General features: G+C 34.4%; 5 protein-coding genes across 6 annotated transcripts; 3 read left to right on the top strand and 2 right to left on the bottom strand.

Moving 5' to 3' along the window:
* Nucleotides 1-115: 115 nt before the first annotated feature.
* Nucleotides 116-3,562, top strand: LOC106305831 (lactation elevated protein 1). Of its 2 annotated transcripts, none has more exons than XM_013742227.1 (15): nucleotides 116-427; nucleotides 831-1,083; nucleotides 1,177-1,259; nucleotides 1,342-1,442; nucleotides 1,521-1,643; nucleotides 1,715-1,784; nucleotides 1,859-1,945; nucleotides 2,046-2,111; nucleotides 2,196-2,288; nucleotides 2,367-2,423; nucleotides 2,515-2,646; nucleotides 2,728-2,818; nucleotides 2,885-2,973; nucleotides 3,062-3,255; nucleotides 3,350-3,562. In XM_013742227.1, the coding sequence occupies exons 2-15, from the start codon at nucleotides 831-833 to the stop codon at nucleotides 3,408-3,410; spliced, it is 1,500 nt and encodes a 499-aa protein (XP_013597681.1). In that variant the 5' UTR covers nucleotides 116-427; the 3' UTR covers nucleotides 3,411-3,562. The 2 variants fall into 2 exon arrangements, with proteins under 2 accessions (XP_013597681.1, XP_013597682.1); XM_013742228.1 differs by having other exon boundaries at nucleotides 117-427; nucleotides 1,180-1,259.
* On the bottom strand, nucleotides 3,533-6,225 carry LOC106305834 (tetratricopeptide repeat protein 1). Its single transcript, XM_013742233.1, has 6 exons — nucleotides 5,943-6,225; nucleotides 5,598-5,780; nucleotides 5,474-5,530; nucleotides 4,089-4,185; nucleotides 3,880-3,993; nucleotides 3,533-3,771 (listed from the first exon to the last, which is right to left on the bottom strand). Exons 1-6 carry the CDS (start codon nucleotides 6,138-6,140, stop codon nucleotides 3,656-3,658), a joined length of 765 nt encoding a protein of 254 aa, XP_013597687.1. The 5' UTR covers nucleotides 6,141-6,225; the 3' UTR covers nucleotides 3,533-3,655.
* Nucleotides 6,226-7,494: 1,269 nt separating this feature from the next.
* LOC106301716 (cinnamoyl-CoA reductase 2) lies at nucleotides 7,495-10,383 on the bottom strand. Its single transcript, XM_013738168.1, has 6 exons — nucleotides 10,114-10,383; nucleotides 9,878-10,035; nucleotides 9,602-9,790; nucleotides 8,554-8,707; nucleotides 7,844-8,036; nucleotides 7,495-7,723 (listed from the first exon to the last, which is right to left on the bottom strand). Exons 1-6 carry the CDS (start codon nucleotides 10,235-10,237, stop codon nucleotides 7,630-7,632), a joined length of 912 nt encoding a protein of 303 aa, XP_013593622.1. The 5' UTR covers nucleotides 10,238-10,383; the 3' UTR covers nucleotides 7,495-7,629.
* Nucleotides 10,384-16,288: 5,905 nt separating this feature from the next.
* LOC106304248 (glycine-rich cell wall structural protein 2-like) lies at nucleotides 16,289-17,085 on the top strand. Its single transcript, XM_013740655.1, has one exon. The coding sequence runs from the start codon at nucleotides 16,396-16,398 to the stop codon at nucleotides 16,888-16,890; it is 495 nt and encodes a 164-aa protein (XP_013596109.1). The 5' UTR covers nucleotides 16,289-16,395; the 3' UTR covers nucleotides 16,891-17,085.
* Nucleotides 17,086-18,905: 1,820 nt separating this feature from the next.
* On the top strand, nucleotides 18,906-19,217 carry LOC106303436 (counting factor 45-1-like). Its single transcript, XM_013739705.1, has one exon. The coding sequence runs from the start codon at nucleotides 18,906-18,908 to the stop codon at nucleotides 19,215-19,217; it is 312 nt and encodes a 103-aa protein (XP_013595159.1).
* The last annotated feature ends 404 nt before the right edge of the window (nucleotides 19,218-19,621 follow it).

Genomic DNA, 19,621 nt, shown 5'->3' with positions numbered 1-19,621 from the left:
CTCATGATCTGGAAAACAACTGTGCATATAAGTTTAACATTAACAATCCAATAATTAGCGGATACCACTACTTATTCAATAATTAAACAAAAATAAACAGAGATACACACGTGTCTCAGGCGATAAAAGAAGGTCTATCCTATTTTGATCACGTCTCTATCTCACAAGTCTTAACTGTTAATCTTCTTCTTCTTTGCTGTTTTGCTTCTTTGAGAAAATCTCCTCCTTTCTTGGGCCTCTCTCTCTATCTGTATCTTATCCAGATATATCATCCCATTGCGTGATAAATTCCTCACACCCTTTTTCATCTTGTGCCCAATTCTCATCCGGTTCAGATTCTTCATATTTTGATTCAAAGTTTTTTTTTTCTTCCTGGGTTTTGTTTTGCCTCTGTAAAATTAAAACTTCTAGCTGTTCATAGTTCAAGGTGAGTCTCCTTCATCAATTATTGCTCTGTTTGTGTAACATCTATTGTTGTTATTGAGCGTTACATCACATGTAGTGAGACTTTTATATTAATATCAAGAAAAGAATAACTGCAATAATGCAAATAGTATATGCCAATAGCTTTGAATATTTCTATCCTCTCTTTTTTTGAGTTTTGTGGGCGTTCTACTTGATTCTTCTTTCATTGGATAAGCAAACCAAAAAAAATAGTTTTATTTTTCTGGTGATAGTGATACATTTACTAGACAATTCTCAAAACTGTATGCATCCCTGTTTTTAAAGAAGTAGTTTCATTGTTTCTTTTTTTTTTTTTTGAACTTAGTAGTTTCATTGTTCGTCTTCTGGTTTCTGCAAGCATAATTCAGTTTTGCATTGATCCGCAGATGAGACCAGTCCTTAGATCATCGTCTTCTCTAAGTAGAATTAGATGGGCTCTGAGGAATCAAGAACGCAACTCATCAACTTTCTCCTCAAAAAGCCGCAAACTATTGGTCGGTGTCCATCAAAACGAAGCTCTGGTGAACGCAAACACTTGTAACTCAACTCTGTTTTCGAGGTTAAGCTTCTCCAGAGGCTTATCAGCAGAGGCAGTAGAAGCAGCTGATGCTGCTATTAAGCTAACTGTCTCATCCTCAGGTTTGTTTCTTTCTAATCAAACTCGACCAATCTCTGAGGTTTTTGTTTTGTTAGAGTTTAGTATGATGGTTGATATTGTAATATGTAAAACAGCAGATGTGAATAGAACAGGACCGCTTGTTGAGTATGAGAGACGAATCAGTGATGGCGAGCTCATGACTGGTGATATCTGCCAAGTACGTTAACAAAAAAATATTGATCAATGAGATTAAATTCATGTTACTTGCGGCTGAAGGTTTTTTGTTTGAAATGTTGCAGCTAGGTGCGTTGAAAGAGCTTCAGAGACTACATGATCAGCTTGTGGAATCAGTAGATACATGTCGTCTAGATCGTTACAACACTTCTGATAAATCATCAAGGTGGTTCTTCTCTTCTTTTGAGTCTTTTATTCTTTGTTGGGATTGAGAAACTTAACCTGGCTTTTGTCTCTGAAGCAGAAGCCGTTGGTTCTGGTCTAGGATCATGCCACAGTCTACTGTCTCGCCCGTCAAAGGACTGTACCTCTATGGAGGTGTAGGCACAGGGAAAACCATGTTGATGGACTTATTCTTTGATCAATTGTAAGTTTTTTTGTATGATCACATTATTATCATAGCATTGAGGCTCATGATCTTCCTTCGTGTCTCATTAGGCCTTGCACATGGAAGAAGCAGAGGATACATTTCCATGATTTCATGTTAACCGTTCATAGTCGATTACAAGTATGAATGATCAAACTTCCTTTGTTTATCTGCTTGAGATAGCTGTTTGATTATGCTTCAAAATGTTAATGCAGAAGCACAAGGGTTTATCAGATCCACTTGAAGTTGTTGCACAAGAGATAGCTCATGATGCAATCTTATTATGTCTAGATGAGTTCATGGTATCTTCTTCTTCTTCTTCTTACATATATCATCTTCTTGAAACTGATCATCTTTGGTTCAACCCATTTTTCATTAAGGCTTGTGTTTCTGTTACTACAGGTAACTGATGTTGCAGATGCTCTGATACTTAACCGACTCTTTGGACATCTCTTCAGTAATGGCATAGTAAGTGCGGTCCTTGTGTTACATTACACTGCTATAATCAACTTCAGCAATGTCATAGTAGCTGACTTTTTTTATTAAATGTAGATTCTAGTTGCCACATCAAATAGGAATCCTGATAAACTCTATGAAGGAGGACTCCAGAGAGATCTCTTCCTACCTTTCATTGCCTCACTAAAGGTATCTCCATTACTTCCATCAATCAACTTCCAGCTTTTTTTGTTCTTCCTGACTCTCATAGAAGTTCCATCCTTGCAGGAAAGGAATGTGGTTCATGAGATTGGCTCAGCCGTTGATTACCGGAAACTAACTTCGGTATAACTCAAAGAAACTCCCTAGGTCACTTGTCTTGGCTTCAGACTAAAGTAGAGTTTAGTAACCAGCATGGTTTGTTGGACTTGTGCAGGCTGAGCAAGGATTCTATTTTATCGGTACAGATCTTTCCACCCTTCTGAAACAGAAGTTCCAAGAACTTATTGGAGGCAACGTTGTTGCGCGTCCACAGGTAGTTGAAGTGGTCATGGGAAGAAAGTTACAGGTATAGTTAGTATCCCAACATCACTTATGTTTGTGTCCTGTATAAGTTCATCATCAGACTAGTTCTCTGCGTCATGAACAGGTTTCATTAGGTGCTAATGGATGTGCGTACTTCCCTTTTGAAGAGTTATGCGACCGACCTCTTGGAGCTGCTGATTACTTCGGATTGTTCAGTAAGTTACTCTCTCTCATCTGCCAGACCAACCAACTCTTGTCTCATATTTGTCCTGATGTTGCAGAGAAGTTTCATACACTTGCATTGGAAGGAGTACCTGTCTTTGGGCTTCATAACCGGACTGCTGCTTATAGATTCGTCACGCTAGTCGATGTATGCAGTTCCCCGGTTCTGTCTCTTTTTAACTTTTGTAGTCTTCTAAGATGGTATTAACCAAACCTTTCATCAAACCGAGTTGCAGGTGATGTATGAGAACAGAGCGAGGCTGTTGTGTACAGCTGAAGCAACTCCTCAAGAACTCTTGGAAAAGATTGTGACAATCTCTGATGCGAAATCAATGTCTCCGAGAACGTCGTCGAGGTCAAGAAAGAACGATGTCTCTGAGCTATGCGTGGACAACGAGTTAGGTTTTGCCAAAGATAGAACCATCAGTAGGTAATGTAACTGAAAGACACAACCAGTAAAGTATATAACCTAAAAGCTTTATTAAGTTTCTTGCTCTTCAAGTGAGTTTGTTTATTACACGCAGGTTAACAGAAATGAACAGCAAAGAGTACTTGGAGCAGCATGCCATAACACACAATCTGTAACACACAAAAGACGTACAAGTTTTCAAGGGATTCAATAGTGACTACTTGTATTTTCTGTATCATGTGAGAACGTTATCCATTGTTGTAAGTTGTAACATTGAATTTTGAATTTACAGCTATACTAAAATCCAAAAAGATTGCTCATCATTTCACTACCAATGCGTCAAGAACATAACACATTGCAATATTAACCATTTTGTTGCTATAAATCAAGCGGTAGAAAGAACAACATAATGATATAGTGACTAGTTTTGGAAGGATAGAGAGTAGGAGCCAGTGTTGGGATCTCTAACAGCGTTGAAGTTGTCTATGCTCATCCCAAATCGACCCAAAATTGAGTTTCCCATCTCCTTCAGCTTAGCTACAGACACAAATACATCTACTCAGGGATATGTGACACCAAAGAACCACAACTGATGCTGATTACAAAAGATAACAAGGTTTATAATGGGATACTCTCAGAACTTACTTATAGCCTCTTCTTTCATCTTTTCTCGCTTCTCCGCAGCAAGAGGTTCAAGGCGTCGAATCCCTTTCCTAGCTTGATCATTCGAAGGATCAAGTTCTAAGATCTTCTTCAAATCTGCATATGAGAAAAAAAAGAGAAAGACTCGGAAGTGAACTCTTCCATTTAACCTATACAACAACAACTAAGACATAACTCCTCTGTGTTCTCACCAGCGACAGCTTCTTCAAAGTGTTCAAGCTTCTCGTGTGCTTCTGACCTGCGAACCAAGGCTTTAGCGTAAGTAGGTGTAATGACCCCAACCCTAGGCTTTGCCCAAGGGTCAAGTCATTTTTCTTTAGAGAGAGAGAGAGAGAGAGAGAGAGAGAGAGAGAGGGAAGTAAGAAGCTCACCAAGAGTCTTCGCCGGAGCCACCGCACGCCAGGACGTCGTCAAGCTCGTCATCACCATCAACCGCAGCTCGAGGCCATCATCGTGTTCCTCTCGTCAAGACGAAGCCGTAGACACCAACCGCGTCGCGATCGGAGCCTGGACGAAGCCGTACGCGCCCCCCGAAGATTCGCCTCTGCGCGCGCGTGAGTTCCACGCGCCGCCGTCGGACCACCGTCCTCCGCCGCAGCGCCGCCGCCGGACCACCGTTCTCCGCCGTCGCCGCCGGCCAAATTTCCGGTAAGCCACCGCCGGATCTCCGCCGTCGCCGCCGGTGACCGACACCGGTGACTCGCCGGCGACTCGCTAACTCGGCCGAGTCGACCCGGTGAGTCAACTCGGTTGACTCGGTCAACCGGTGGTTTGACCGGTTTAAATCGATTTCGATTCGGTTAGGATAAACCGGTCGGTTAAAATCAATTGAAAATCGGTTAGGATAAACCGGATTAATTAATTAAATAATTAATTAATTAATTAATTAATTAATTAATTAATTAATTAATTAATTAATTAATTAATTAATTAATTAATTAATTAATTAATTAATTAATTAATTAATTAATTAATTAATTAATTAATTAATTAATTAATTAATTAATTAATTAATTAATTAATTAATTAATTAATTAATTAATTAATTAATTAATTAATTAATTAATTAATTAATTAAATGCTATTATCGCATTGGTTGTATCATGTCTAGTCCACTAGACATATGTGATTGTTCTGTGTGGTGTAATAGGCACCGTGATTGTCTCGTGCTAGAGCTAGGCCTACATAGTTGTAGTGCTATGAACTGAGTCAGTGGTTTGCGGTTTAGCATCCCATACCTCACTGGGCGATTCCCCTGTCGCTCACCCCTCCTTATTTCCCCCTTTCAGGTGAGACCGATGAGCAGGAGTGATTTTTCGGACCGGTGCTATTGGGCTTTTGGGCTTCTATCGTTTTATCGATTTTATCGTTATCGGGCCTCTAAGCCTTTGGACTTTTATCGTTATGGTATTTCGTATTTTGGATTCTCGGTTTATGTCGTACCTTATGTTTCGGATTTTATTTTATATTATGGAATTCATGCGTGGATGTGGACTTTCAAATATTTATATATGGATATTTCAGATATTTGTATTTATCGAAGTATTTTTACTATTTCGAAAGTGACGGGTGTCACAGTAGGATTCAGCTCTAACGCTTTTGTGCATTCCTTGATCGTCTCTTCGTACTTACCCTGAGCAACATTTCTCGAGTACTATTGATAGTGTGTGATCCCTCAACTCTCAAGCTAAAGGACATACCAGTTTGAGGAGACACACTCCTCTGTTTAAACGGCATATGGAACGAAGCTCTGTGCAGTCAGGAAACTCCTGAACAAGCTCTAACGCAAGATCATACTTTGACAAGGCCTCTTCGTAAAGCCCATTAACGAACATACTGTTTCCTTCCACTTTAGCTTCATTAGCTTCTTTCATGGCTTTCTCCTTCCATATTAAAAAAAAAAAAACAAACTTTAACCAATCTCTCTACTAATTTCATCTAAAAGTTTCAAACTTTATTACAGGATACATAAACCCATAACTGCAAAAACCCTAAAAAGATGAATGTAAGAACTCGTGTCACCTGGTTATCAGGTTGAGCTCAACCTGATGTGGTGGTTCCTCTTGGCTCGTTACGGCGTCGTTTATGCTATCGTCTTCTTCACGTTCGCTGGCAGTTTCGAATCCGTCGGAATCATCTCCGTCGTGGACTTGTTTCGCCTCCGTCGCAGCTATTTGCGGTGAGGATGAAGACGGTAGATTTGGTTCGTCTTTGATGAGGGTCTCTTGCTCGATCAACACCATCTTCTTTCAATGTAGGGTTCGAGAGAGGAAGTAAGGTTTGGTTTCAACTCGAACGATCGTCGAGCAGAACGGAACATGTAAGGGGTCAGGGATGCTGCAACGGCGTCATTTCGCTCAACTTAGTTATAAGTTTTTTTTATTGGGTCTACTCAGACACAATCTTGGCCCAATTAAGATTTTCATTATACATAAAACTTCGATAAATTAATACTCGATAAATTAATATTTTTTATAAATTAATAAATTTCGGCGGTTTCAATTTGGACCGGTTCAAAATTAAACACAAATCGATAAAATAATAAGATAATAATTTTTAAAAATATTCTATGTAAATATGGTTCCATTAAAATTATAAATTAATAATTTATATATACATATATTTTATTATTATATTGTTTGTTTTATATTTAAAATGAAATTATCTTTATATTTTCTTAACACTTAAAATATTTTTGATGAGATTTGGTAATATTATATCTAAAATCACATTTAAGTTCTATGAAATTTATATTATATACACTATATAATATAATAAAGGTAATATAAGTGTCAAATTTCAAAAAAATAACAACTAATGTCTATGCATTAAAATCAAATATTTTTCTTATCTTAGAATAAATATATCTTAAAATAAAAAAAAAACTAAATAATAAAACTTTTGTAAATTAATATCTCTATAAATTAATAAAATTTGAAAGTCCCAACATTATTAATTTATAGAGGTTCTACTGTATTTCAGTTTTTTTTAAAGAAACTGTATATTTGATCCCAAAAAAAAAAGGAAACTGTATAAAATTGAATAATAAACAATCCACAATACCAACTGCACAATACTATGATTTATTATCAGTGTCACGCCTAATAAAACGTTTTTACGCCTACCTAATAATGCCAGGAACCTAATCTATGATTTCATTTCACCCTTTTCTTTATGTGAAAGGCCTCGAAGTGTTTTTAGAAAAAAGTTTCACTATTTTGTAATTTTTGAAGCCTCTTTTTCTTTCATAACAAATAATGATTATGTCACAGAATCGTGGTTGTTTATGTAGTAGATAGTAAAATCAGGGTTCTATGATATGGTTGTATATTAGAAAAGGAAATAGTTAATAAAATTTATTGATAATTAGTGGAATTATCTTTGTCATTTACATTTTAGATGTGTTATTATCAATGTTTTGAAACAAATATTTTTTTTACACAAAACGATCAAAACTTTATAACGTAAAGCATTCTTATATATTATTGCACATTTGTAGGGAACATTGCTGTAAAGTATAAAATTGGAGAAGCATTGACATTGTGCTCCCGGGAAAATATAAAAACCTCTACCCATCACTCGTATGCTAATATATAATCACATGAAATATGATTTTTATAAATAAATAGTTCACGAGAACACATGCTACTATGAAGTATGAATTGAGAAGCTTAGTATACAAACTATGACCCTTTCTTGTATAAGCTCCTCATCTTCAATTTAAATATTTGTTTAACAAGCAGAGCCAGCTTCCACCAGCTTGCTCAATTTATTGTTCCTCAGTCTTTCTTCGTAAACTTCGCTTCCTTGCATTACACTCTCATACCTACATGACATTTATACACATAAAGTATTAATTAGACTAAGTTGCATCAATTGAATTACCATCTTCGCATGAAAACATTAATTAGACTAAGTTTATAGTCAATTATAGAATAAAATGTACCTCGGTGGCATAGGTATCAAAGGAGACAAACTCTCGACAAGCTTGAGAGCTTCTTCTTCTGTGTTAACGATTTGGTTGAAGCAGAAATATCGACCACAAGCTGAAACATCCTCGTATGCTCTAATATGAACATCCGCTAAAAATTTAACGTCTACGTACGCCAACACTCCATTCTCATACATTTGTGCAGCTCCTGTTACCAACACCATTTCGTCAAATTCAAACCAAAACAAAAATATAGGGAAATATTTCCTAAAAACTTGAAACAAAATTACAGGGAGAAATTTCCTAATTTTTTTCCAGAATTTCAACCCAAAACAATATATATCTCATATAGGACCTCGCTTTTTTTTTTGAACTTTGGCTCATTTAGGACCTCTTTCTCAAAACATTTTTTTGCTTCTCTACAATAGTACCTTCCTACATGCTTTCTAAATCAACTTGTGGTATTTTTTTGAATTTTGGTAATGTTTTGGTATTTTTAGTAAAGAAAACATATAAAACGATATTGTCCTATATTCTTTAAATGTATGTATACTAGTTGTGGTCCTTGTGGAGCACTTCTTTTCTTACAGATTGGAACATAAACTCTATATATTTCGGTTGTTTACTTCTAAATAGTTTGACCGAGTTATAAATTTACATTAATGAACATCTACAAGTATATTGAGTGTATATATAATATGATTATGTAGTATGTAGTTATGTACCTTTGAGGTAGGACATGGTGGGCCTAGGGTTATATTGTGCAACCGATGGTCCAACGATAAGACCAGGATTGATAGAGACCATGTTGAGCCTACGGTCCATGGCTAGTGCCCAAGCTGCTTTCTCGGACAACATCTTTGCCAATGCGTGCCACAACTGCATCCAACATACAAAATGTACGCACGTGAATTTGAGCTTGTGCGTATGAAAAAAGTAGTTACTACTAATAGTAACCAAAAAAGATTAAGCCCCCAAAAGTAACAACAAGAAAGCAAAAAAAAGGTATTGCCATTAGTTTCAGCTTTTTCGTTGACTGTCCGATTCGATGTCATACAGCTATAACACGTTAATATTGTCCTCGAATAATTTGTCGCACAAGTTAGATAAGTTCATTTATGACGATCACAATGATAACATGTATATAGTATAGGCATGCACATTTACATATAAAACATGTCACCCTTTAATATAGTGATGATAGTCATAAAAGACTACTAGATCAACTGTATCTAATTAATCAATAAACATTTGAGCAAAAAAATTAATCAATAAACACAAATTATGCCCTTTAATTTTTCCAAAGGCAACTATACAGGAATCAAGAGCTGTACATTGTATTTATGAGTCATAGAATTGAATATATTCAATTAATCTGCAACCTTACGAATTTTCTATGTCGCAAAATTAAATGATTCGAGATAATGTGACAATACATTTGATGAAACCCCAACTTTGACTATTAAGAAGATACCTATCCAAATTTATAAATTAAATTAATACTTTTAACATATCCAAGTTTTCTGCCAATAAATTAATTATGTGTATAGTTTTTCAAAATTCAAACATATAGAACTGACAAATAAAATACTGAAATAATTTGAGCTACCTACATTAAATGAAATGTAAGGAAAATTATTTTAGCTATTCCAATCCGGCCTATAAACTTTTAGTTGTGGGTCCAATTTATTCACCAAAATTTTCACATAAATCATATCACGATTAATACCTAAAAATCATATTAACAAAAGAGAGTGAAGAAAGATTAGAAACCTTTTTGTTGCGACAGAAGTCTTGATCACTCCAACACTTCTCATCAACATCCTTCTGAGTTCCAATGTTGTCTCTCCAAATTGAAGCTGTTAAAGAAGAAGAGAATACAATCTTCTCTATGCTCTCTGTTCTTCCACATGCTTCCACCACATTGATAGCTCCTCTCACCTCCAAATCCACTTCCTTCTCCTATAATAATGATTTACACAAAATCTCAAACAAAACTCTTAATCTACACAAATACATATTTAGAAGATGATTGATGAAGTCACTCACATCGTATCCTTCAGGGCTATCTAAGCAGCAGAAGACAGCGTTACATGTCTTGAGAGAGACAAGTATGCTTTGATAATCCAACACATCAACATCGTACACAACTAATCTCTCCTCTGTTGCTTCCATCTCTCGGATTGTCTCCTCAATTTCACTATCTCCTAATTATCAGACGAAAACAATTGAATGAAACAACCAGAAAAATATTCTTTTTAGTTGCGCCAAGAAGAGATAGATACCGTTTTTACGAATAGCTGCGTGAACAGAGTATCCTCTGCTAAGCAACTTCTTGAGAATCCAGAAGCCCACATAAGTGGAAGCATCAAGAACGCAGCAGCAGGAATGAGACTTTTCTTGATCCATAATTTTCTTGTTCTTGTTCTTGTTCTTGTTCTATATTATCAAAAGCGTGTCTGTATTTATGTGTGTGGAAGAAGAGAAGGTTAGAAGTAGGAAGAGAAAAGAAGATAGAAGCATATTAATAGGAGAAAGTTGGGTGAACTATTTTCTGTTGCACGTTCCCAGCTACTCATCTTTTATTTATTGTCTCATCTCTTATAATAGTGCTAAAGTATTTCTTAATTAATGTTTAAAACCCTGTAACCATCTTAATTAATATTTTGGTTATCCAATATCTACAAGTCAAGCCCCTAATGGGTTCTGTGTACGCGTTGATCTTTTTTGGCAACGTGTCTTCTTTCAGAAACACTTCAAAACTAGTTCCGGCTAATATCAAATCCCATAATCTTTTCTAATTGAATATTACAAATATATACAAATGCAATTAAAGAATGAGAAATTCCGTAAGATATATCTAAAAAAGTTTTTGTCACAAATATAGATTTTAAAAATAAAATGAATAAAATTAAATTAAATGTTTTATTAAAAAAATAAATATATAATTATACCCATATGATTAATTAATTTAGATATTAGAGTTTAGAGTTAATGGGTAGAGTTTAGTAAAAATAAAATTAAATGTTTTATTAAAAAAGTAAATATATAATTATACTCATAGGATTAATTAATTTAGATATTAGAGTTTAGAGTCAATGGATGGAGTTTAGGGTTTAGAGTTTAAGTTTTACCGTTGAGAAGTGGAATTTTGGGGATAAGATTTCAAATTATAAAAAATAAAAAAATTTAAAATTTTCATCTCCGGTTCTACCTCCTTCTGCAAGAGTGATCTATCCAGTCAATTCCACATACGAGCTATACATTCTAACTTTCTTTGCCTAGCAAGATAAGTCTGTCTAGTTCTCCCTTCTCTTGCCTATGTCGGATTTCTTAAAATGCATTTCTGACATCCGTCAGACGTGACGGAAAAAATTATATAAGAATTAATTTGCTCAAAAAAATTATGAGAATTTTTTTATTTTAATGACCATGATTATTAATAATTTCAGATGTCTAGAACTCGGACATTAGTTAACAGAGGGTACATATACACACTAACTTTTTATAAGAATTGATTTAGATTTAATGGAAATGAAATAACTAAAAAATAATTGTTACCCGAATAAAATTATACTTATAAGATGCATATAAAAATATTAAGTAAAACCAAATAATTTTTTTAAAATTGCTATATATTTCTGTAAGGAGACAATCCACCTTTTTTTAAAAACTACCTATATTACGCACAATTCGTATTTGCCAAACTGTACACTAAAACTCATAGATATGTCGTGTAAATCTAAGATAGTTTAAAACATTTCTTTAATTTGGACTTGATACTAAATACAAAAAAAATTATGTATTGAAAATTATAAATCAATAATCAAAATGTGATGCGTCACATTTCTATATCTCAAATGTGAATATGTAAGAAATTCAATTTTTTTTTAAAAAAAAATGGTGATGACAATTAGTCATATTTATAATTTAGTTCATTTACACTAGACTGACAATTGTAGTAAAACTGCTGCTTATATTACTATTTACTGCATAAATCAGTATATATAAAAACGATTTCAAAATAGATGAATGTTGGAATATGGAATTAGAAAGAGTTAGGTTTCAGAATGCCAGAATTGAACAAACTTGTAGGTCGGTAATTACATACGCAAAACTCACACAAAGGTGGCTTGTATTAACAAACTATAACATAGTCGAATTTAAAGATTGTAGAAAATTAAAATATGATAGAAATGAGGAGGAAATATAAGAGCATTAATAAACATAAAACAGCGAAAGGGCGCTGGGCGTAAAGTAGTTAGCAGTTAGTAGGTAGAGATTGTGGCGAGAAGAGAAATTACGTGGGGAAGTTTCATCGCAAGCTACATACAACCTACCAACATCTCGTAAGTATTTGTATAATCCATTAAAAGTTTGATATTTACGAGTTGATGTAGTTTTTTTTTGCTAAGGATGTTAATTATCATATAAAATGAAATAAGTCTACAAGAGTTGCAAACCTTTACGAGAGATACCCTGGCAAAAAGAGAGTTGATGTAGTTATACTTTATACCATAACTTTATGTAATTAACGAACGATGTCATATACTATCCACACAATCGAATTGTTGTACTGAAGCAGAAAGAGCTAGGTATTAGATATTGTGGAGATATGTTGATGTATACATGTTTCAACGTGATTGCATCAGTTATGAAATTTGGTTAAATGTTAATCGTAGCTAGTATGTATCCTAATTAAGTTCCTAACTCTTACTTCGCATACAATTGTGTAGCGTCAATTCAATAGCGGTGCTTATGATGCTCATGTGCATTAAATTCTTTTAAAATGTGGTTGCATGATTAGTATAGTTGAACTTGAAGTAATGAATGAAGTCAACTTGTTGAAGGATCAAATGTTGTTAAAACTTATGTTGAAGATAAATTATTTTTAAAGAGAAGGTCAAGATGGTCTATTTATCCTTATAAATACTGTTTTATTTCTTATTTTTTGGTAAGCAGGGATATAAAGATTAAAGACCTTCAAAATACCAAAGAAATACATATAGGTATGTATTGCCTCAGCCCTTCGGTTACAACTTGCCACTGAGCTGTGAATATCTATTCAATGATTCAGTCATTTGAAAGGGACACAATGTTTGTTTTATTGATGATGGTGATGACGACTAATGAGAAAACACAATTCAATACGTATCCCCCGCTAAAGTGTTTTTTTTTTCTGGGTTGACCTCTGTTTTTCTTCAGTCAAAAAACCTCTGTTTTTCTTAGTTGTTTACAAAAATATTGAAATAGAAGAGGATTGTGGTGAAAGTCGTCAAGGCATTGCACGTGGCAAAATCTCATAAAATTTGTGGCTAAAGAATGACGAATGAAACCGTGGGGCCCGATATGCGTGCCAACGTGGTGAGAAAGTGAAAAGGGTTTTGGTGAAAGTCGTCAAGGCACTACACGTGGCAAAGTCTCAATTTTTTGTACTTTTGCCATATAGTTGAACACAAAGGGTATGAATGGTAACAAAGAAATGACGACGAACAATGTATTTCCTAACGTTTTTATAAAAAATCATCATTCACAAGGAATAATAATTTTCTCTCATTATTTCTCGTTCCTTTTTTTGTAGAGAATCGAAGGATAAAGATGGTTCCGACTGGTGACTTTTTCGGGGACACGAGAAACCAATATGAAATGAACGTATATGAATAAAATTGCAGGAATAAAAATGAATATTTGTTCTTTATCAAATTTAACAAAGAATGCTTTTGTTCTATATTTCTCTACAAAAAAAGAAATGGAGAGGAACAAGAAGGAAAAACTATTTCTTGTGAATGGTAATTTTTTTGGGAATGTTAAGGAATTTAGTGTTCTTTTCGTTCCTTAGTCACCATTCAAAACCAAAATTATTCCTTATTAAATTTGAGAAGGAACAATCATTTCTTTTTATTCCTGTTATTTTATTTCTATATATTTTTTTTCTATTCGTTCTTCTTATTTTTCCGAATGGTCACTAGTCAGATCCAAATAAGTTTTTTTGTGTTGCCAAAAAAAAAAAAAAAAAAAAAAAAAAAAAGAAGGTTTCTTCGTCAAAACTCAAATTTGGTAACTAGACAAATTAATGTATTGAAATAACTAAGCCACGTGTTCATAGATCAGGAAGTTGCCTTCATAAAGACCACACGAAATTGTTTATCCCTTCTCTTTTGAGATCAGAAAGTTTACTTGTGTCGCATTTCCCGTTCACCTAATTCGATTCCTCGTATTCCTTTTATTCCCAAAAATAAAATTTTCTAAAGTGTTCACGCTCGTTAAGAATTCAATAAATATTTATAATTTAATTTTTATTTTACTTTATTTTACATTTTCCAATAACTTTTCACCAATGAAATTCAATCAATTCAAATATTTTTATTTAATGTTTCTTAAAAATATAAAAAAGAACCTTAAACATATAGAAATTCTATCTTTGTGGAACAAGTAAAAAATCTAAAACATTTTAGTTTCGGGAACAGATGGAGTAGGTTTTAATAATGAGATAATTGAGAATCTAAATGGTGCTGAAACTGTTAGCTCCCCACACGGGCATATTTCAATTCAATTAAAACACCTTACTTTCGAAAACGGAGGAAGTATTATATAAGAATACAAATAGGATAATAAAACTGTGGTAGTTTAACTATAGTATATCATTAGGAAAGTGATCTTATGAAACATTGTTTATTTCAAACATTGACCAAGAAGTGTCAACTCGAGATTACTGATAAATGACTTGTCTATTATTAGTTGTTATGGAAATCTGGAAGACTTATAAGTTCTTGTTATGGAAATCTGGAAGACTTATAAGTTCATCCAAAATAATTCAGGACGCAAAAAATTAGTGATAAGAACTCTGGTAAAAAAAAAAAACTCTGGTAAAAGTAAGAGGATTAAGATTTCTGAGAGGCCATCTTACTCTTAATGGTCCTTTCTTTGGCTTGGTGAATTGTAACACCAGTAATATCTTGAAAAAATAGTTTGGAGTTTGTGGTGGGCTAGGATGTGGACTATAAGATGAAACACGCAACATTCACTAGTTCAGTGCAAAAACAATCCCACCGATAGTAGACAGTTGATTTATCGTTTTCCACAATATGGTAACACATTGCTTTAAGCAAAAAAGGCCCATTGTTTTGAGGAATATGCACTCTCAGTAGATTCTTGTGTACCAAATTGGTTAAGCCCATGGTTAATGATAAACCAACCATGTCTATCAGTGGTAAACGATAACCCAACTACGTGTATTGGTGATCATTAATACAAGTTTATCCCATGTTCGTTTGGCAGTCGCTGGCAGCAGCGACTAGCGATAGCGATCAAAATGTTGTTCGTTTACCAATTGTTGAACCAACGACTAATTGCTGCGATCAATGATCGTAATTTTTACTCGCTAATTTTTTAAGCGACAAATTCAAAATTGTGTTTTACGTTTCAGTGATTAGTCACCGGCGACAAAGAAATGAACAACTAAGTGATTGATTGCAGCAAATTAAAATTAAAATTTAAAATTTAAAATTTAAACTTAAATTAAAATTAAAATTACTCTTAAAAATTAAAAAAAAATTGTACAATTTAAAGTTATTTAATTAAAAATATTAAATATCATTAAATTATGTATTTAAAAAAATATATATATAATAGACTATGAGATAGCGATAGCAAAACGAACTAACACAGTGACCGATAACATCAATTAATTGCTAGCGATTACAAAATAGTGATTATGAAACGAACAAAAAAAATTATCGCTAGTCGTTGCCGCTGGTCGCTCTAGCGATTGCCAAACAAACAGGGCCCTAGTTAAGGAGAAAGTATCACCGACCAATCTGACGGCCCTCATCTTTTTTTAGCATTGTCCAGCCCAAATTTCATTGGGTCAAGTCCATGCACTAGTCCGTTCCATAGCGCCATAATATTTGATGGATTGTTGCTTACTTCTTGAAGCCTTAGCGATGATATTTGACTAGGCTGGTGTAGTGATGAAATTTCTAGATAATAGGGTTTAAGCGAGGTTGGGGAAAATCTCTAATCTGATTTAGTGGTGATAGGTTGGATACCCATACAGGCTCAGAGATTGACGCAAATTCCACAATTGTAATAAATAAAAGATCCAGATGGAAGCCGAGAAAAAAAGAAAGAGATAAATGGGTAATGATTGTTTTGCACGAAAATAAATACGTGGATGTTAAAATGTACAACGTTGCAACAACACCCTTTAGTGCCTGCTCCACTATCAAACTCTCCTTTAGTGGACCTCTCATAGGTCGGTCATGCCTCCAGTTTTAACAATTTTTTTTTCTGTTATAGTTATAATGAAGTAGTGGTTGTCTTGGAGATAACGTTCTGATCAAGGTTATTATAAGTATGTTTTAAGTCATTATTAGTTCTATATCATAATTGGTGTGTACACAAGTTTGACTTGTAGGATTGTCACTACCATATTGATAAGCTCTGGATTGCCTATAAATACTTTGACATCTTGTATCATATTCATCAATAGCACCACAAAGATACTCTAGATAGAAAAGAAAAAGGAAAAGAAAAACATTACCATATACGAAACAATAGATAAAACTATGGTTGTGAGTAAGTCATCATCACTGGTTCTAATCACCTTAATATTGGCCACGTCGTGCTTAGTCTCCGAGAGCCGGATTGCAAGAAAAGACTTGGGTTTGGACCTTGGCGGGATAGGGGTAGGGATCGGTACTGGCATCGGCATAGGTCTCGGTGGAGGTGGATCTGGATCAGGAGCTGGTGCCGGGTCAGGATCCGGAGGAGGAGGAGGGTCAAGCTCTTCTTCCTCAGCTAGCTCCAGCAGTTCTTCGAGCTCTGGTGGTGGTGGAGGTGATGCGGGATCGGAAGCTGGATCATACGCGGGGTCACGTGCAGGGTCTGGTTCTGGCAGAAGTTCCGGGTCAGGTCGTGGAAGAGGAGGAGGTGGTGGAAGGGGTCATGGCGGAGGGGGTGGAGGAGGAGGTGGTCGCGGTGGAGGAGGTGGATCCGGTAACGGAGGAGGGTACGGTGAAGGCGGTGGATATGGAGGAGGTTACGGTGGCGGCGGCGACTGAATGAAGAATATCGCATGCATGCAATATCTATTTGCTGCTATGTATTTTACGTATTTATTATTAGTATGAAATAAAATAAAATGTTAGAAATTTAATTTTCTAAAGTTGGTGAATAAAGGAGATGGAAAAAGCTCCTGACGTGTTTGGTTATTTATACTCTTCCATATTCGAAATGAATTCTTCTTGTTGTTGATGCTTTTCTTTTGTACTATAAGTTGTAATTTGAGAATTTTCCTGTTAATGATAGTTGATAAAATAAATGCATTGTCGTGTTTTTATTCCCCGGCACGTAACGTTTGTTCTTTCTTTTTTTTGTCTTCTCAGTTTTTGCTTGTATCAATCATCAAATAACCTTTAACCAACAAAAATCAATCATCAAATTTATAAGATAGAGCAAACCAAAGTAGCAAACACCATGAAATAGAAAGTTTGCATTCATTTTTAGAACGACTCTATATCATTGATAACTAATATATATAAATTTTTTCCAGAGTTTGAACAATTTTTGTCACGTGTTACAGTCAGTATGTTAGATAACAACATATATGCCAACAACAGACAGATTTGCTTATCGAAAATTCACAAAATAATTTGTCAGTTGTATCTCAAAAAACTATAATAAACAAACCAATCCGCACCATACATAATTTAGATATGTTAAACACAAAAATAATAATAAGAAGATGTGTATTGATTGAAATTATATTTTGTAATCAAATTAAAAATTTACGTTTAGAATATAAGTTAGATCCAAAGATTTAAATATCCGGCGTCATACAAAAAAGTTATAAATATAGCAATCTAAACCATCGTTGTCGTAAAAAGAATTACAATATATGTACTTGCAAATGGTTGAATCTGCTAACTGCAAAGGTTATAATTTTACCTTTATAAGTCAGTTAGATCCAAGAATTATAACATCAGACTTCATATAAAGGATTGTTATCGTAACTAGAACTATAATATACTAAAAATGGTTAAATATGTTAATCTAAGTGACTGTAATATTCTTATTTTATAATATTCCAAAATCACTAACAGAAAAATTTAGGTTCAAAATAATCAAATAAGTATTGGTCTAAAAATGCTTTTGTAAGTTGATAGCCGGATTCTTAGCGAAATATAAAAACCCGTCTCTTAACTTTTAACTAAAAAGTTAAGAACATGTTCTTAAATAAGAATTTTAAGAGCCGGTTTTTAACTTTTTTAGTTTAAAACTAAGAGACGGGTTTTTATATTCCGGTAAAAACTCTACTATAAGAACCTTCCAATAATCATGGTCTAAACCACCAGGTCCACCAATACTCCTCCACTCTACTTGTGGTCCGTCAACTCTGGTGGATTGGCATCAGTAAAAAGATAATGCACACATCACCTGCATTCCTACCTTAAATGTGCACTAACCATTTCTATTATCTTTAAATTTTTGTTAGAACTAAATTAGGATGAGCTAACAATCTTGTTATGCATTACGGATGATCATAAATTCATAATATATAGGACATGTTTGTGATTGAAACCCGTGAAATATATTTGACGTATTGAGATTTATAGTGTAACCTCAACTTTTCCTTTTATTTTTTTACCTCACCGGTGAACAAAACCTCGCGAACTGAATTAGGTTAAGCTTCGATTTTTTTTAATGTAATTTTTTTTTTTTTTGATCAAACGAAATTTTTTAATGTAATTTATAAGTCATCATATTTCATCATTTTACATATGTCACCGATCAAAATTTATATTTAGCCTACATATGTGGTTAATTGGTATTCATGGTTCTTTAAATGTAATTCTGAGTAAACTATGAATTAAAAATGACAAAGTGGTAAAGCTGAATTTGGTGATAAACACGTAATGGCTCACTCTATGTCTCTATCCTAAAGCTTCTATAAATACCCGAACATGTTATTGTCTCTTATATCTAATTAAGTGACTACAAACTCAAAACACACTGATTGGCAAGGTTTACACACAAGTTTTTTTCAAAGGTCTTTTTACAAACGAAGAATTCCAAAATGGCCAGGGTCCAATGTCTAGTTCTTCTTGGTTTATTAGTGATTTCAAGTTTACTTATGTTAACGGAGAGCCGAGTGGCAAGAAAAGACTTGGGGATTGACCTAGGTGGGATTGGGGTCGGTCTAGGCGTTGGATTGGGGATTGGTCTTGGCGGTGGATCAGGCTCTGGTTCTGGTGCAGGTGCAGGTTCAGGTTCTGGATCATCACCTAGCTCTAGCTCTAGTTCGTCATCAAGTTCGAGTTCTCGTGGTTCGGGTGGTTCAGGTGCCGGTTCATTTGCTGGATCTAGAGCTGGATCTCAGATCTCTTAAAAACACAAAGAGTTATAAGAACAACTTTTCTTATTAGCTTTAGAAACTACTCAAAACTAAAGCTCTCAATATGTTTCTCTCAGATCATATGGAACACCTCTCCATTAGACCTATATTTATATGAAAGACAATTCCCTTTAACATGTGGGATATGAAAAACACAAACCTAACCTAAATAGAAACTTCCTTTTCCTATTTCTAGGTTTCCTTATTGTGTTTATCTTAACATATTAAACATCTAATAATATGTTAAGTTTCCACAAACTTGGAATTATCCAACATTCACCCCCTTAATTCCAACTTGAATTAGGGAGAACAATTTCTTGAACTCCGATTAAGCTCCTCATTTGCTTGAACATAATCCTTGCTAATGGCTTGGTAAGGATGTCGGCCTTCTGCTCAAC

The sequence above is a fragment of the Brassica oleracea genome, chromosome C7 (assembly GCF_000695525.1).
Source record: "Brassica oleracea var. oleracea cultivar TO1000 chromosome C7, BOL, whole genome shotgun sequence".
NCBI classification, from domain to species: domain Eukaryota; kingdom Viridiplantae; phylum Streptophyta; class Magnoliopsida; order Brassicales; family Brassicaceae; genus Brassica; species Brassica oleracea.
This window is presented reverse-complemented; position numbering and strand designations above follow the sequence as displayed.

Bases quoted from the DNA above. Each gene is read 5' to 3' on its own strand.
- LOC106303436 (XM_013739705.1), top strand. From the start codon at position 18,906: ATGGCCAGGGTCCAATGTCTAGTTCTTCTTGGTTTATTAGTGATTTCA.
- LOC106304248 (XM_013740655.1), top strand. From the start codon at position 16,396: ATGGTTGTGAGTAAGTCATCATCACTGGTTCTAATCACCTTAATATTG.
- LOC106301716 (XM_013738168.1), bottom strand. From the start codon at position 10,237: ATGGATCAAGAAAAGTCTCATTCCTGCTGCTGCGTTCTTGATGCTTCC. The intron at 9,791-9,877 runs GTGAGTGACTTC...TCATTATTATAG, and splicing joins ATAGCCCTGAAGGATACGAT to GAGAAGGAAGTGGATTTGGA. The intron at 8,037-8,553 runs GTACATAACTAC...TGTTGGTAACAG, and splicing joins CACCATGTCCTACCTCAAAG to GAGCTGCACAAATGTATGAG.
- LOC106305831 (XM_013742227.1), top strand. From the start codon at position 831: ATGAGACCAGTCCTTAGATCATCGTCTTCTCTAAGTAGAATTAGATGG. The intron at 2,647-2,727 runs GTATAGTTAGTA...CGTCATGAACAG, and splicing joins TCATGGGAAGAAAGTTACAG to GTTTCATTAGGTGCTAATGG. The intron at 3,256-3,349 runs GTAATGTAACTG...TATTACACGCAG, and splicing joins AAAGATAGAACCATCAGTAG to GTTAACAGAAATGAACAGCA.
- LOC106305834 (XM_013742233.1), bottom strand. From the start codon at position 6,140: ATGGTGTTGATCGAGCAAGAGACCCTCATCAAAGACGAACCAAATCTA. The intron at 5,781-5,942 runs GTTGAGCTCAAC...TTAATATGGAAG, and splicing joins AAGAGGAACCACCACATCAG to GAGAAAGCCATGAAAGAAGC. The intron at 4,186-5,473 runs GTGACACCCGTC...CCTTGGGCAAAG, and splicing joins CGTTAGAGCTGAATCCTACT to CCTAGGGTTGGGGTCATTAC.